General features: G+C 43.5%; 2 protein-coding genes across 2 annotated transcripts; one reads left to right on the top strand and one right to left on the bottom strand.

Annotated features, from left to right (window-relative positions):
* The first annotated feature begins 7,194 nt into the window (after positions 1-7,194).
* c1ql3b (complement component 1, q subcomponent-like 3b) lies at positions 7,195-8,290 on the top strand. The gene is made up of 2 exons (XM_030074708.1): positions 7,195-7,806; positions 8,111-8,290. The coding sequence occupies exons 1-2, from the start codon at positions 7,195-7,197 to the stop codon at positions 8,288-8,290; spliced, it is 792 nt and encodes a 263-aa protein (XP_029930568.1).
* Positions 8,291-8,750: 460 nt separating this feature from the next.
* On the bottom strand, positions 8,751-13,393 carry pter (phosphotriesterase related). Its single transcript, XM_030075351.1, has 5 exons — positions 13,278-13,393; positions 12,300-12,757; positions 11,320-11,585; positions 10,469-10,609; positions 8,751-10,264 (listed from the first exon to the last, which is right to left on the bottom strand). The coding sequence occupies exons 2-5, from the start codon at positions 12,729-12,731 to the stop codon at positions 10,054-10,056; spliced, it is 1,050 nt and encodes a 349-aa protein (XP_029931211.1). The 5' UTR covers positions 12,732-12,757; positions 13,278-13,393; the 3' UTR covers positions 8,751-10,053.
* Positions 13,394-15,085: the final 1,692 nt, after the last annotated feature.

Genomic DNA, 15,085 nt, shown 5'->3' with positions numbered 1-15,085 from the left:
GAACTCTGATTTGGTCGGTGTGGTGCCATGAGAAGCTTCTAATACAAGTTGTGTGTTCTTCCCACAGTTTTTATGTGTGTGTATGTGTGTGTGTGTGTTTTGACACTGCTGTTCGCTCTGGCTCCTGGTCGTCCAGTCTCTCTGAGTCACTGGAGGCCCCTGCCAACTGGGAAGATGGGAAGAGCCTGACCAGTAACAAGTGCTTACTGACTCACAGCCGCTACAGTATGTCCTGCTGTGTGTGTGTGTGTGTGTGCATATGTGTGTGTGTGTTTACATATTATTATATTATATACTATTCTATTTCTTATTTTGCACCCATCCCACAGAAAATGTGTTAATTTTTAAGTGATAATGGTTTTTACCTCATACACTCTGCCCTCCAGAGTTATTGTCAGCCGTGATAAAGTGATCAAAAAATGAAATGAAAATAAAGAAAATGAAGTAAATGCACAAAATTGCATACAATCAAAAGTAAAATAAAATAAAATAAAATAAAATAAAACCGTCTGCCACCATGACAATCCAAATGGATGAATGTATAAATGAATTGCCTACCACAATGACTGGCATCGATTGTTGTAATGTTAGTTAAATTCCTCCATAATTACCCGCAAGCTATGTTTGGCTGTACATATGAATGATTCATGATTTATTTAGATCCCTATTCTCTCATATTTACATGGAATCCCCTTTAAAACATCGACTGAATGAATGGCATCATGAGCTGGAGCTACTGTTCTCATTGATTTGTGAATAGTATGGCTGGTTAATGAAATATGCAAGTGAAACCTGAAGTATATTATCTTTTAGGATACAAATAAAGGTATCCTGTTTAGGGGAAATTCACCTGAGAACCTCCCTCTGGAACTCTGTAACTTAACATGTCTCAAAGTAAAAGTCGGTGGGGATTTTATTTGTTCCAGTTTTCTGTACCTTAACTTTTCATGAGTTAATAATTTTGTGTGCTCCATTAAAAATAGTCACACATGATAAACAGCTGAGATCCAGAGGCTTGACTTTGCGTCTTAGAAGAACAGACTCCAAAGCAGATGATGTTACTGATGATGATGATGAAACACTCATTAGTCGACATGCTGGTTCAGTGAACTTCATACCAAACATATCATCATGAGCAAGAAATACAATATCTGCATCGGGGCTCCGCTTCCCCGGAGCATCCCACTGTGCAATGCTTCATCCAGACGTAACAGCCAGTTTTAATGTTCACTGCTTTCCTAGTGATGCATGTCTAAGATCCCAATGGGAGGCAAACACAGAGCGGGTGACGTTCACGCTAACTAAAAACATATAAGTGTGCAGTTGGCGCTCCACAGAGGGGAACTATTTGTCATCCAGCGACAGGAAAAGGAGGCTCAAACTCAGAGCCGCCCCCTCTTTGTTCTGGTGGAAAAAGTATTCACCTCACAGGTCACAGAGGCTCAGCGCACATCCCCATACTCACCATTTACTCCTACACTAATGTGGAGGTAAGACTGACACACATCAGCGGTGTGGCTCAGAGGATACAGCAGTCATCTGAAGGTTCCTGGTTCGATCCCCAGCTCCTCCAGAGAGTATGTCAAAGTGTCCTTGAGCAAGACACTGAACCCCTAACTCCTCCTGATGGGCAGCTTTCCACCCTGCATGGTAGCCTCTGCCATCAGTGTGCGAATGTGTGTGTGTGAGAGTGGGTTAACATGAGACAAATGCTGTAAAGAACTTTGAGTGGAAAAGCACCATCGCAATGCAGTTCAATTTCTGTCTAATTTAGTCAGATCCTAAATTAGACCTGCTCAAGTGTGATGAATCAATAGGTTATTATGGCTCATACTGCTGTGCGTAATGGCTGCATGTAACAATACAGTAGCGACATTGGCACTGCAATAGGGTGTGAAAGAACAAGTGTGATTATTCTGGCCCATGGTGATGACTTGTGTTTGTTCAAACCAGGTTAGTAAACTTTGTTCATGATACAAAAGAGACTTTACCATTCTGCAAACCCATCGCCTTGCCTTGTCTAGAACATTTTCACAATACTTTCCCTGACTGCTGCAAAAGCTCTAATAAGCTCATCTTTGTCCAGTGATCTCATTACCTCGTACTTGACGGAAATCTGGACAAAGGCTGACAGTTGCTGCTGGAGACAGATCTATGAATGATACATAGCCCACACGAGTAAAAACTGCATTCTCTGCTCTCTCCGCTCTCCACACAGAAAAATGAATCACAAGTCTAGTCATCCTTGTATAGTCTAGCCTACCTGGCATCACCAGCCTAAGACCCTCAGCACATGCAAGGAAAATAACCGAAGAAGACCTAAATACCTCTTTGACTCGAACAGGCCAGGTCAAAGAAGGATCCCTCACGTCCAGTCAAAGTGCGGTCAAATGGACAGTGACATGAGGCAAGAAAAACATGATGCGGCAGAGAAATGATGCCACGTTTGGTGCAAGTGTCCACAGTCAGATAGAGAAACAACTTCAGAAACAGGACCTTGACCAGAACTAATGGTCACAGAAGCTAAGGCAGCACTTTCTCCCAGCTGCCAGGCAGGCAGAAATGGTGCACCAGTTTCTGAGAACAGTGACACTACACAGGTTTTCAATTTGGATTGGAGGGTCTCTACAGAATAAGCTTTCTGAAATATAAGACGATTCTGAAGATAAGAGTCTCAGCAGGAAAAAGCTCTGGTGGCTGTTGATTTTTTACTCTGTGATTCCAACAGAATGGCAGCCATTATCCTGTCCTGTGATTGGAAGGAGCAAGGGGAAACATAAAGGATGATGAGGTGCTGGTGGTGCATGTGGTGGTGGTCGATGTTGCAATGTATGTATTAGTAGAAACGCCTGGCTTGAATTGGGAGACAGTGAAGAAAGCTGAGAATGGGTTTAATGTGGTCCAATCTTCCAGTTCTGGTTAATATTCTGGCAGCAGCATTTTTTATACAAACTGAAGGATTTAAATAAAATTATGAATTTTGGTAAGCCAGAAAACAGGACATTGCAGTAATCAGATTTTGATGAAACAAAGCCTTACAAATGCCACCACCCCAACCCCGTCCTCTTCATCCCTTCTTGTCATCTGCCTCATCATCATCCCCCATGTCCTGGCTGCTGCAGCGGCTCTGTGGCTGATCATCGTCTTGTGCTGCTGTGGCTGTGACGCCTGACTCGACTGCTCGCCCCCTGCTGCTTCTGTTGTCTTATTTTATCTGCTAGAGTGTCTTTCTTTGCATTATGACGCACATCTATTGCACACCTGTCTGACTATGAAGGGGTCTTTTCTCTCTGCTGTCCTTCTCAAGAGTTCTGCCATTTCCCCCCATCCCACCTCTGAGTTTTTTCTTGCCCGCTGTGAGGATTAACTCAGGGGGTGTCATCCTGTTTTGTTTGCTGTAAACTTGTGGGCACGTAAAGCCCTTTGAGACTGTAAACGGTGACATTGGGCTTTTAATAAACTTGAACTTAATTAAACTTAATTTGTTTGCGATATTGAAAAGTCAAGCCAAGATTTTTAACTGTAATTTGGGGTGATTTGGCAAACCCCAAAGTGATGTGTGCAAAACAAGACCACTGGGTTTTGGGTTTTCAGCAACCATCTCATGTTTCCGTAGTTACAGGACATCCAGTTCTTGACAGCATATAAGCACACTTGTAAAATTGTCACACTGTAACTGTTTGTTAGGTTTTTATAGGTACATAGATTTAGGTATCATCAGCAGAGAAATGAAATATTCCATCATGGCCGTGGATAAGGATCGGTTGTTGTGATGAGAGGCTTGATAGTCAGTGCTCATGGAGTGAGCTAAGAGCTTTAGGCAGAAAATCTGTGGGTTTTGGAATCGTTGGAGCATCAGGATCACAGGTGCTAGGTGCCATGTCAGTGTGCTGACAGGGAGGTTTAAACTGGAATTTAATGAAGTAATGATCTGAGAGTGTTGGAAGGTATGCCAAAACTACTAGCTCAGGAACGGAGCAAGGAGTGGTGTTCATTTGTGGACCACCACAATGACAGGGCCCCTCTGAAAGGATGCATTATTCATCTGAGTATTGAAATCACCACTGATTAAAATGTTTCCTAATGAGTTACCAGGTCTGAGAGGAAACTGGAAAATTCTTGCAAAAAAAAACAAAAAAAAACAATAAATAAATTAATAAAAACAGAATGAGGCCCCATGGATGATAAATGAAAATGAAATGGAAAGGTAGTAGTAACACCTGTGGTTCTTCAGAGGACAGTGATTGGTCCAGCCATTCTGTGGTTTCCAATAGTGCATCAGTTGGAGCATAGTCAGATGGTTTTGTGCGTCAAAACAAAAATGAACTCACAAGATCAGCTGGCTGTGGCAGGTGCAGGCTTGTTTTCAACTAAACCAAAGCCAGGCGCCATGAGCCAATCTGTTGAGAGACAGGAAGAGACTAAAGTGACAAACTGGACATGCATAGGTCATAGGTCATCAGTCTGCGGCTGGATCCTTGAGCAGAAAGTAATGGCATTTCTTTATAGCGCCACCAAATGTGCTGTAGTGGTCAAACATTGTGCTATAAAAAGCATGTGCACAGCACAAGAAATGTTTTTGCATGATACTGTGAGCATGTAATTAGATGACCAGCAACATGTGAAAAAAAGATGCTTCATTTAGTGGCTTCAGTCCAATTTCACACAAGCCACCAGGCCAATATCACATTAATTTTAATTTGATCAGCAATGCTGTTTATTAGAGAATGACCTGCTGGATTTGGAGTCAGGCATTTTGAATATAAACCTGAAGCAACAGGCCTCTCTTCAGTGACTACCAGGCTAACAGGGCCCTAAGCTTTAAATTCAATATTTATGACCCTATTTGATCAAATCTGATGAACCTTTGGGGAATTATGTCTTTTTACACTGATATCCAGCGTCCACCACTTCAAACTGATTGGCCAACCAGAGTGCCACCAATAGTCCAAAAAGTCTTCAAGCTTCAAATAATACCCCAGTTATCACACATCACATATACAAGAAAAGAAAAAAAGAAAACTACACTTTTATTGGTAGAGAAGAAAGATACCAAAGACACCAGGGAGGTACTCATTGTCCTGTTTTATTCATCTCTATAAACTTTAAACACAATGAGTACAACTAGCCACAACTGGGTATCAGCAAACCTGTTTAACCTGAATAGGATGATGATGGTGATGATGATGATGGGCCAGGAAAACTGTCTAACACTTCCAAAACAGCTACTGTATCATTAAGCATAAGAATATAATACCTTTATTTGATTTTATTTATGAGATAATTTTTCCTCCCACATTGCAACTGTAAACTGGTGAGGATGGTGAAGCAGTGATGTCTCTGGTGGTGGCTGTGATTTGAACCTTCCTTTTCCAGTGTTGAATGGTAAATAGTAATTTTCTCAAGTTCTGACCCTTTCGTAGTTGAAGTGCTCAACATTGTCCATTTGCTCTTCATCTCCCATTGCACTTGTATAAAAGCATCACAAGGAAAGCAATTAAATCTATACAGCCCCTTTGCATTGTATTTTTCTGCTCACTCTTTGAATGAACCATTGAGAGAGTAAACTAATGAGAGTTGCCATGGAGTTGAAGGAAGTGTTTCTTACATCGACCATGAACAGAGAGAACTGGGGGAATAAGATCTTCACTATTTCGAGGTGAAGAATGAATCTAATTACCTCTGTTGCTTTTTTTCTTATTGCCTTATTAAATAAGAGTGTCAGCAATTCTGTCCAGCCATGAGATCATGCTATGACAAACACGCCGCTGCCTTTGTGATTTAGAAACTCGTTCACACTACAATCAAAGCCTCCCTCCCCCCAAAACAAACAAAGCTGTTTTTTTCCCTTCCTGTTCATCCATCTCTTCAAACAGGAGTAAGGTGCCATCGACACAGAGTGACATGCTCTGCATTCATGATCATGTCATCATCTGTCCTCGACTGCAAGAATTAGCCCTTCATCACTCAAACCCTACAGCAGCCACCGTGGTTAAGAGTTCATCACTTTAGTATTTATCAGGGCAAGACTTTTTCATTCTGCAATAGCTGGGCTTTGTTTGGATCATGGTGTTTCATTGAAATGCCACAACTTTTGTTTTTGCCTCATTTGAGCCTTTTTGCAAGAGAAATAAAGTAAAAAAATATATATTTGCTTCATTATTTAATTTGATTCTCCTCCACAACCCCTACGAGATGACTAAAATTATACTATAGATAATGCATGCTTTGATGGATAATTCCTATTATGTATAGGAAATTAATAAAGTCATCTCAACCTATCTTCATTCTAAATACCTCTGCATGCAGGATTATTCAGTCATTTCATCAGTACATGTTTGTGTGGAGTCATCCTTCACTGCCAACTCCTAGTGACTCCCTGCTTACTTTCACTGGATTTATAGATTTTCTCCAGATGATAAATTGGACATGGGGAGCCAGTGAGGTGTGACCAGGTGCCAAAGGAGCACAGCCCTTGTCCTTTAAGGGCCTAATTATGCTAAAGACCTTTGTAGATAGCTGGATAAATGTTTACACCAAGTTGTTTAGTTTGAAATGATATCACATCCACTTAAGGAAAATGCGCTATAAAAGTGTGCTGAGATAATACAAGGTATTTCCCTTAACTCCACAAGGAACTGTATTAAATAATGAAACCAATTTTAAAGATTTGAAAATAGTATCTTTGGCCAGTTACGTGGCATTTTAAGCATGTGTCAAACCTTATAATCATTTCCCACTTTCCCACATTTTTCATTTTCTTTCTTTGAATTAAAAAAATGAGCGGACTGTATCTTATCCATCAGTGCCCCCCTCCCCTCCTCCAAGCAGTCAGACACAAGTAACGGTTAAATTCTAGCCCATTCTCTCTTGTGGCACCGTGGTGGGCAGAAACTTCTGTGCTTCAATTCGTGCTGCATAACCCCTGTAACACAGACTGCTGAATTATTCTCACACAAATCCTTTATCGTTCTTTTGGTAAGATTTAAAAGTGTGGAAATGAGCAAGGCGAACGAATATTGCGGCGCGTAAAAGTTGTGAATGGTTACTTTTACGCATAAACATTAATACGACTACGTCCAAGTCAAATTATAGTACAACCCGGGACAGATTCTTCGCTTGGGGAAAATCTCGCCCGGAGGCAGGCTGGAAGACCATCCACTTCGGAGAAGACAGCAGATCGGCAGAGCGCAGATGATCGCAACTGGCGTTTGTGGCGTCGTCCTGGTGCTGGTGTTGGTGGTTTTGATCCCGGTCGTGGTGAACTCCGCCGGGACACCAGCCCGCTACGAGATGCTCGGATCCTGTCAGATGGTGTGCGATTCCCACGGGACCGCGGCCACGGCCACGGCGAAGGCGACCAACACGATCAAAGACAACCGCTTGGTTCAGTCGCTACCGACGTTTATCCAGGGTCCTCAAGGCGAGCCAGGGCGCATGGGCAGGATGGGTCCGAGGGGCCCGAGTGGCCAACCCGGACCACCCGGCCCTGCTGGCCCGCCCGGGGAGAGAGGGGAACCGGGTCCCCCTGGCCCGCCCGGAGCAAATGGGCCCACCGGTGCCATCAGCGCAGCCACTTACAGCACCGTCCCGAAGATAGCGTTTTATGCAGGGTTGAAGAAGCAACATGAGGGATATGAAGTGCTGAAATTCGACGATGTGGTCACTAATCTTGGCAACCACTACGACCCTTCTTCAGGGAAATTCACCTGTTCAATACCCGGGATTTACTTCTTTGTTTACCATGTGCTCATGCGAGGCGGGGATGGAACCAGTATGTGGGCTGACCTCTGTAAAAACAACCAGGTAAGACGCTTCACGAAATGAGGCTAAACAAGGTTATAGTTTAGTGCGCTCTTATCCTGTAGACTCTGGAAAGACATACTTTACAGTCAGCGATGCAGACATAATCTGGCAGTTTTACGCACAAGTTTTGCGCATGGGTGTATTACCCAGAGCATCGATTTACCAGACATTTACACGACAAAAATGTGTAGAGTTAAGTGCTGAGGGTTAAATTAATTTGAAGTTGTGTCATCTGAGATAGCGATAAGTTGAGGCGCTGGAGCTGTCCGTGGTGCTGATTTCAAGACTTATATTTGCTCTGTAGGTGAGAGCCAGTGCCATCGCCCAAGACGCCGACCAAAACTACGACTATGCCAGCAACAGTGTTGTTCTCCATCTGGAGCCCGGGGATGAGATTTACATCAAACTGGACGGTGGAAAGGCGCACGGAGGCAACAACAACAAGTACAGCACCTTCTCTGGCTTCATGGTGTACGCCGACTGAAACCTGCAGCCGTGGAGCAAACGTGAAGCGCTCCCTGCTTTATTCCTCACGCTCACTTCAAAGACGGCTGGATTATCAGAGGGAGGTCACCATCACCATGCATTGCATTAACATGACTTATGAAGAAAATGTTGGGTCGATGTGAGATAAGAAGGGAGTTGTACTTTTCAGTAGTGAAGAGATTACATACTGTAAGGTGTAATGTTAAAACGCTGTTATGAATTTAAAATGTACTGCTGTCATGATTAGGGTTTATTCTTCAGAATATTCAGTTTAATGTGCCAAGTCTATTACTATTGTGTCTTTATTGCACACTGATTCATTCTTCAGCATTATCAATTTAGTTTGTTCATTCTGTGTCAAATACAACAGGGACAGTTACATGTAAACACTGAATGTAATGTAAAGGCTTAGGACTCGAAAATGAATCCTGAAAATCATAATAACATCATTACCACTGTTTTCAATGTGTTATTTGTCAGTTGATGTGCTTTATTACTCAATATGCTTGATACCTGCATTTTGAGTGAAAATGTTACAAAATGTAGGGTTGCATGATTATAAAAACATTAAGTGACATTTCAAATGTGCAGCATATAACCACTTGCACAAAAGAGAAAATAGTAAAGGCTGATTCTGGTGTTGGGATTTGAGCACTGTCACCAAGTGATCTTTGCTGTGGCTTATTTTACTCGTCTATCTCAGTACGGCGATCTGTGTGGCCATCCCGGAACTGGATAGTCACCACAGCCATTGTATACTGTCGAACTTTCTTTGAGCTTTGACACTGAACTTCTAATTGTTCGCTGATTTTAAACCTCTCTGGATGCCATCGTCAGCTGAAATGCCTAAAATGTCAAAAATGTGAAATGTAACTTTCTAATCTTCCCAGACGCTTTGTCAAAGTCCCACAGTGGCTTGCAGTGCACAGGCTGCAGTGGTGCTGCCATTGATCATGTGGTGAAGTCACCCTGTGAGGCCACCTGTTCCCAGATGAGAGGAGACCATGTCCTTCATCTGGGTCTGCCAGCCAGCCAGCCTCCCAGAGACACCCAGACACCCACTGAGGGGCAGCAGTACAGCTCCTCTGACAAAGCTACCTTGTGTTAGGAGAGCAGTGCAGCATACTGATCTCAAAGCAACACACAAGAATTACACCTTTTCAATTCTGTGCAAATTGTTTGTGGAAATTTCATTAAGAAACACAATGAAAGCAGCTGAGGGTCCAAGATAATCATTTAGCACCATATTTGTGAGCAGCGCTGCAAAATGCCGACAATATCCCCAAAGAAAAAATTTCTTTGTCTTAGATTACATTCTGATCTCTTCACATATATAAGAACTGCTCTCTCTTCAAGGAGCATTCTGGATATGAGTGTTCATTGTCCCGGGACCAAAACAAGACAGCTATTGAGAGGCTTGTTTACATAATTTGCTTACTGTGCAGACTTGAATCAAACACACAAAATTATGTTTTGATTCAGTCACAGCTCTACAAAAACTTTCCGCTCTCATGGATAAAATAAATGTCTGCAATTATTTTCCTTCAAATTAAAACTTGTTCTGTCAAAAGAGGGATGACGCTCCAAAACATTTTGCTGTGCTTATATTTTAAGGGCACAGAGTACAAAAATCCATATTAGAAATCGGTTTGAACTGTGATTAGTGCAAAAAAGCGTTCATTAAAGCATTAAGTGTGCCGTGTGCATCATTTTAAGATAAAAGAATGGCTACATCAAACAGCCGTGGGTCTCCTTCATTCCTCATTTAAAGGTCAGCCAGCGTTTGGGGTTCTCGATGAGGATCTTGTCCACCTGGTTCTGCGAGATTCCCCTCATCAGCATCTTAGGCACGATGTTCTTCAGGATGTGAGAGTAGCCGTGTCCGCCGTATTTGGTCAGTCGATTCTTGGTGTGGATGTCGTGTGCGACCACTATCTTGTCCTCGTAGCCCTCCTTCACCAAGAGGGCCAAGCTGAGGCATGAATAAGGACACATAAGAGATGTTAGAGAGCAAATGAGGGGCCTTAAATGCATCACAGGTGATAAATTAGAGTATTAGGTGGACACAAACACGAATACACACCTAAACTGAGATACTGTATTGTTAAATTTATTCTGAAAATTGTGAGTCATAGCTGTTGGCCCTCTCTCTTCCCAGAAGCAACATATTACTCACGTCTTGACTCTCTGGCAGTCGCTGGGCATGTCCACCTCCAGGTTGTAGGGGTAGTTCAGCATCTCAGTTCCAAACAGGTCATACTCCAGGTAGCTGCCCAGCTTGGCAAACTCAAGCAGTTCGCCCTCATCGAATATGGTCCTACGGTAAAAGAGCAGAAACATCAGAAGAAAATGGTCAAGTCAAGATGGTGGTGCTACATGCAACATTTATACATCAATAAAATAATTACCAAAAACAGTTTTAAAGGCACATGCAAAATTGCTGAGGGTTGGCTGAAATGGAATAAGCACAAAATTTGAAGGTTGAGTCTAGTGATCCTCACTTTAATCCACCTGAATTATGCACGGTGCACCTTTTAGACTTAAGTATTATTGCTGTAAACAAATAGGATTATTGCTGAAAAAAAAAAATCGACAGCCGCTACACTGTGTGCCACCAACTCAGAGGTCACAGAAAATGGTGGAATGGTGGATTGCTGGATTGCTTTATGGCACCAAACAGGAAGAGAGCCCCCGATTTTCCCATGTGCACAGAGCTAAAGCTTTCCAAGTTTCTCACATGACAGATGGTAACATGTTTCACCATCATCTGTGACAGAAATCAAAAAAGTCAGAGGGAGATATGCGTTTTTTAAAAATAAAAATAAACTCTGGAATGTAATAGAGGCTACCAACTGTCTCCATCATAGTCGAATCTGTTTGCTGAAATTATCCAAAGGTATCACAATTAAATTGATGAATATAGTATGGATGTTTAACAGGCTACATCTTGCACCTTTAAATCTAATGACTCCATTATTAGCCTATCAATGACGACAAGTCCCACCATGTGAGCTCCTGAGTTCCTACCTGTCCAGGTGAGACATGACGGTCTTGCTGATGTCACCACCGGCCTCCTGGAGAGTGCGGACAATCTCAGCGGGAGCAGCCGGATTGCGGCCTGGGTGGATGATGACCGGGCAGCCGAGCTGGGCCTGCGCGTGAGCCGTGGCCCGCAGCACTTTCCTCTCGCTCTCTGTGATTGGCCAGCTGGTGCCAATCTCTCCAATCACGCCGCAGCAAATGTCTGTGCCGTCGGCCCCATGAAGCACCTCGCTGATGATGATGTCAGTGAGCTGAGGGCCAGGAATAAATATTAAAATGTCTATGATGTAGGCTTGTATTTGAAAAAATGCAGTGACAGACATTTATAAAGGTGCACTATGCAAAATTTTAGTGTTACCAACAAAATGAGAACAATGAAATAAACACCTAATTTGATGGCCGAGTCTACATGGTTCCCATCTTTAGACTCACTAATAAATTACTTGTTTATATTCTAAAGGGTCCTCGATTCTATTAACCCTCTGCATTTTTGCACAGTGTACCATCAAACTGAAAGGTACATAATTTGTTTTCTGTGGTATCACATGGTCAAAACTGTATTCAACACAAACACATGCAAGAAAACCGTGTGATGGATAGGGATGAGCATGATGACACATTTTCACAATGTGCAGCAATCAGAACACTGGTCAAATCATCAGGTTAGAGGAGAACTGTGCAAACAAATACTGAGCTTTTTGAGAAAGGCTGATGGATCAAAATGTCAGTTCCATAAACTGATGCAGAGGTGAGGTTTCTCTTTGTGAATCCTATTTATCTTTTGGCTAAGATGAGAACATTTTCTAACATATCTGAGGGGATTTCCAGGATTTAGTGCAATTTTTGTGATGAAAAGTGGGTGATGTAAAGTCATACATATTCTAGGAGCAAAAACAATAACAGTGATTTCACATAATTTGGCGTGGGAGGCCCGGACTGGCCACTGTGAGCTAGGTGAGCCCCACCTTCTCCACAGTCGTTCTCCTGGTGGCCTCTGTGTGGGTGCAGTCCACGTAGTACCCCGCTCCTCCGATGATATGCACCCCAGTGTCCTTGGCCAGCCGCCTGAGGGTGGGCAGGTCTCGATCAATGCCTGTGGTGGTGTTCTCCACGATGGTGCCCCCGCCGGCCTTCCTGTAGGCCAGCAGCTCGTCCCGCACGGCGCTGGTCTCCTGCTGCAGGAGCAGGTTCTCGTGGCTGCTGTACGGGTTCTGCCTCAGCCAGAACATGTGCTGCATCTGGAACGGGTTCTCCGCCACCGCCTCGTCACCTGCTGGCGGAGGGAAGTAGCAGCACTCAAAGCTCATGGTCAGGTGCTCGTGGGTCATGGTGCGGCCCAGCTGCTCCGGATCCACCAGGCCCAGAACCGTCTGGACCTTCCCGCTCAGCTCCGACATGGCTCTTCTTTGGCTTTATCAGCAACCTGAAAGAGAGATTGTTGATATTTTAGAGCTCAACACTTGAACACCACACCATTCAAAACTGCTGGAGCTTGAGTCAACACTTGAGTCAACCCCCTGCTGACTCTGTCAGCAGGGGGTGTCTGCAAATCTAATTTGTCACATGAAAACGCAACTCAGTGAGCAGAGGCCGAGCTGCAGGGTGACACAGACTCTCGTGGTCATTTTAAATAATAATGTCTCGTTTGTCTAGGAGCTCATTTCATGCATATGGGAACTGCCGTTATGGTCGACCTTGTAAAGCCTATGCAAAGCTGCAACTCCACACCGATTTGGTGCACGCGCAGTGCAGCCTCGTGCAGGGGGAACGTGAGCCCTGCACAAAGTCCACTCTGCACGTCAGGTCAAAGTTGACCGTGCAGAGCGAACTCGGCAAGACGACCAGAAACACCATGCACAGAGCATAACGAGGCAAACGCTGTGTGCACACACACCACAGTTCATTACACTGAGAAGCTAGAAACGTTACGAGACATTACTGACCCTCTCCCAGCCTCTCGCTCCTCGAGCGGAACAGTCCCAGCTGAGGACTACAGCAACAGGTCCCGGAAGCAGCCTGTGTATCGCGAGATTATCGGTGAAACTTGAGAGCGTTTTTTTCCTCACAAGATCCGCTGGTGTTCATGTTTAACAAATAACTGTCCATGATTTATGGGTCATGCATTTGTGTATGTGCATGTGTACATCATTGCATTTAAGATAGACAGAAAGATTCATACATGCATACATACAGAGATATATGTGTATATATGTAGGCTATGTGTATGTATACATTTGTATGCAACTGTATGTGTGCAGGTTATATGTCAGTAGGTGTATGTGAATGGATTAAAAATATATCAAAGAAAACAAATAACTGATCATTATTTAAAAATGCCAGGCCTGCATGTGGGAACTGAAACTGAAATATCTTGACCAGCGACTGCACACACAAACCTTAGTTAGTCACACCTACTTTCAGCAGACACAAATCCTCTCAGTCCTCCAAATCCTCCAAGCACAAATCTACAGGCACATGCATTAAGAGACGCAACAGCTGTGCCTCCAAAACTGTCTGAGGTTGTGGATGGTGAACTCGTCTGTACCATGTGATGATGACACAGAGTTTGAGCGACAGAGGGACTTCTTTCTCTCTCGGTGCCAGTTTTCTGTGTGGGTTTCAGCTCCGATAACCAGCAGATGGTCCACACAGCATTTGGTCTGCTGTTGTGAGGGCTGCCCTGTGATCGGTGACCGTTGCAGTGGCCGTCCCTGCCAATGGCTGAGCAAAGGACGGTGCACATAAGTGTGCCATCCATGTGCTGGCAAGCAGCTCACTCTGTAGATCGGTGCAGACAGCACAGATATGTCTGGGGATAGAGAGGCCGGCAGATACAATGCAGCACTGAAGTGAAAGAGAAGGGCCTCTACTCCATTTCCTTACGTGTGAAAAGGTCTGGAAAAATCTTTGCACAACACAAAGCTGAGACCTGGAACTTGAGGTCAGGGCCTTCGCGTCCCATCCTGAGGTGCTTTTGAGGCTCATCCACTGCAGGGTTCCTCATTAGTAACAGGAGAAGGCTGTCACTCTCATTTGTCAGTGTGGCTGACATGTTTCAGACAGACACAACCGAGGGGAGATTCTCAAGGAGAGTGACAACCAAAACAAGATTTTCCCATTTGGATAAGTTTGACGCATCATCTGTTTTGTTTTCATGACGTCCCTTGCTGCCAGGCCTGATGTACAAGGACTTCTGAGTTTGCTATAAAATGTTATGAATAATAACCTTTAATATACTCTATAATAAGTGTATATGTCTGCTGTATTGCCTGTCATTGCACTTTACATCCTCACTCTGGCTGGATAGGCCTGTCAAGTTTGGCTTATAGTCTGGTGCCCTCTGCAGACCAGATGGGAGAAGTCAAACTTATTTTGCAAGCTGATATAGAACCAAATCTTCTCTAAAATATCAGATTATCATTGTTATATATATATATATATATTTTTAACAAGACACACTTTTGTGGTAGCACACTTAAACGCAGAGGTATCATGAATCACATGGATGTAATGTTTTCAACGCTCTCTCAAATCAGCTGAAACGAAATTCATAGTCATAAAAAAGTCAGCGGTTCACTGTGATCTCCTCTCTGTGTGGTTTCTGCTCTTGATCTCGTTTATGTAGCGGTCGAGCTTTCCAAAGCCACAGAAACCATCATGTGAATCAACACAAATGTGCCAAGAAACGGTGGCGAAATAACTGATTAGGAGAAACACTGAACCGTTATGAATGGTAAAGCTCATCCATAAT

The sequence above is a fragment of the Myripristis murdjan genome, chromosome 17, assembly GCF_902150065.1.
Source record: "Myripristis murdjan chromosome 17, fMyrMur1.1, whole genome shotgun sequence".
NCBI classification, from domain to species: domain Eukaryota; kingdom Metazoa; phylum Chordata; class Actinopteri; order Holocentriformes; family Holocentridae; genus Myripristis; species Myripristis murdjan.
Note: the sequence above shows the minus strand (reverse complement) of the source record. Positions and strands in the feature narration are given on the sequence as shown.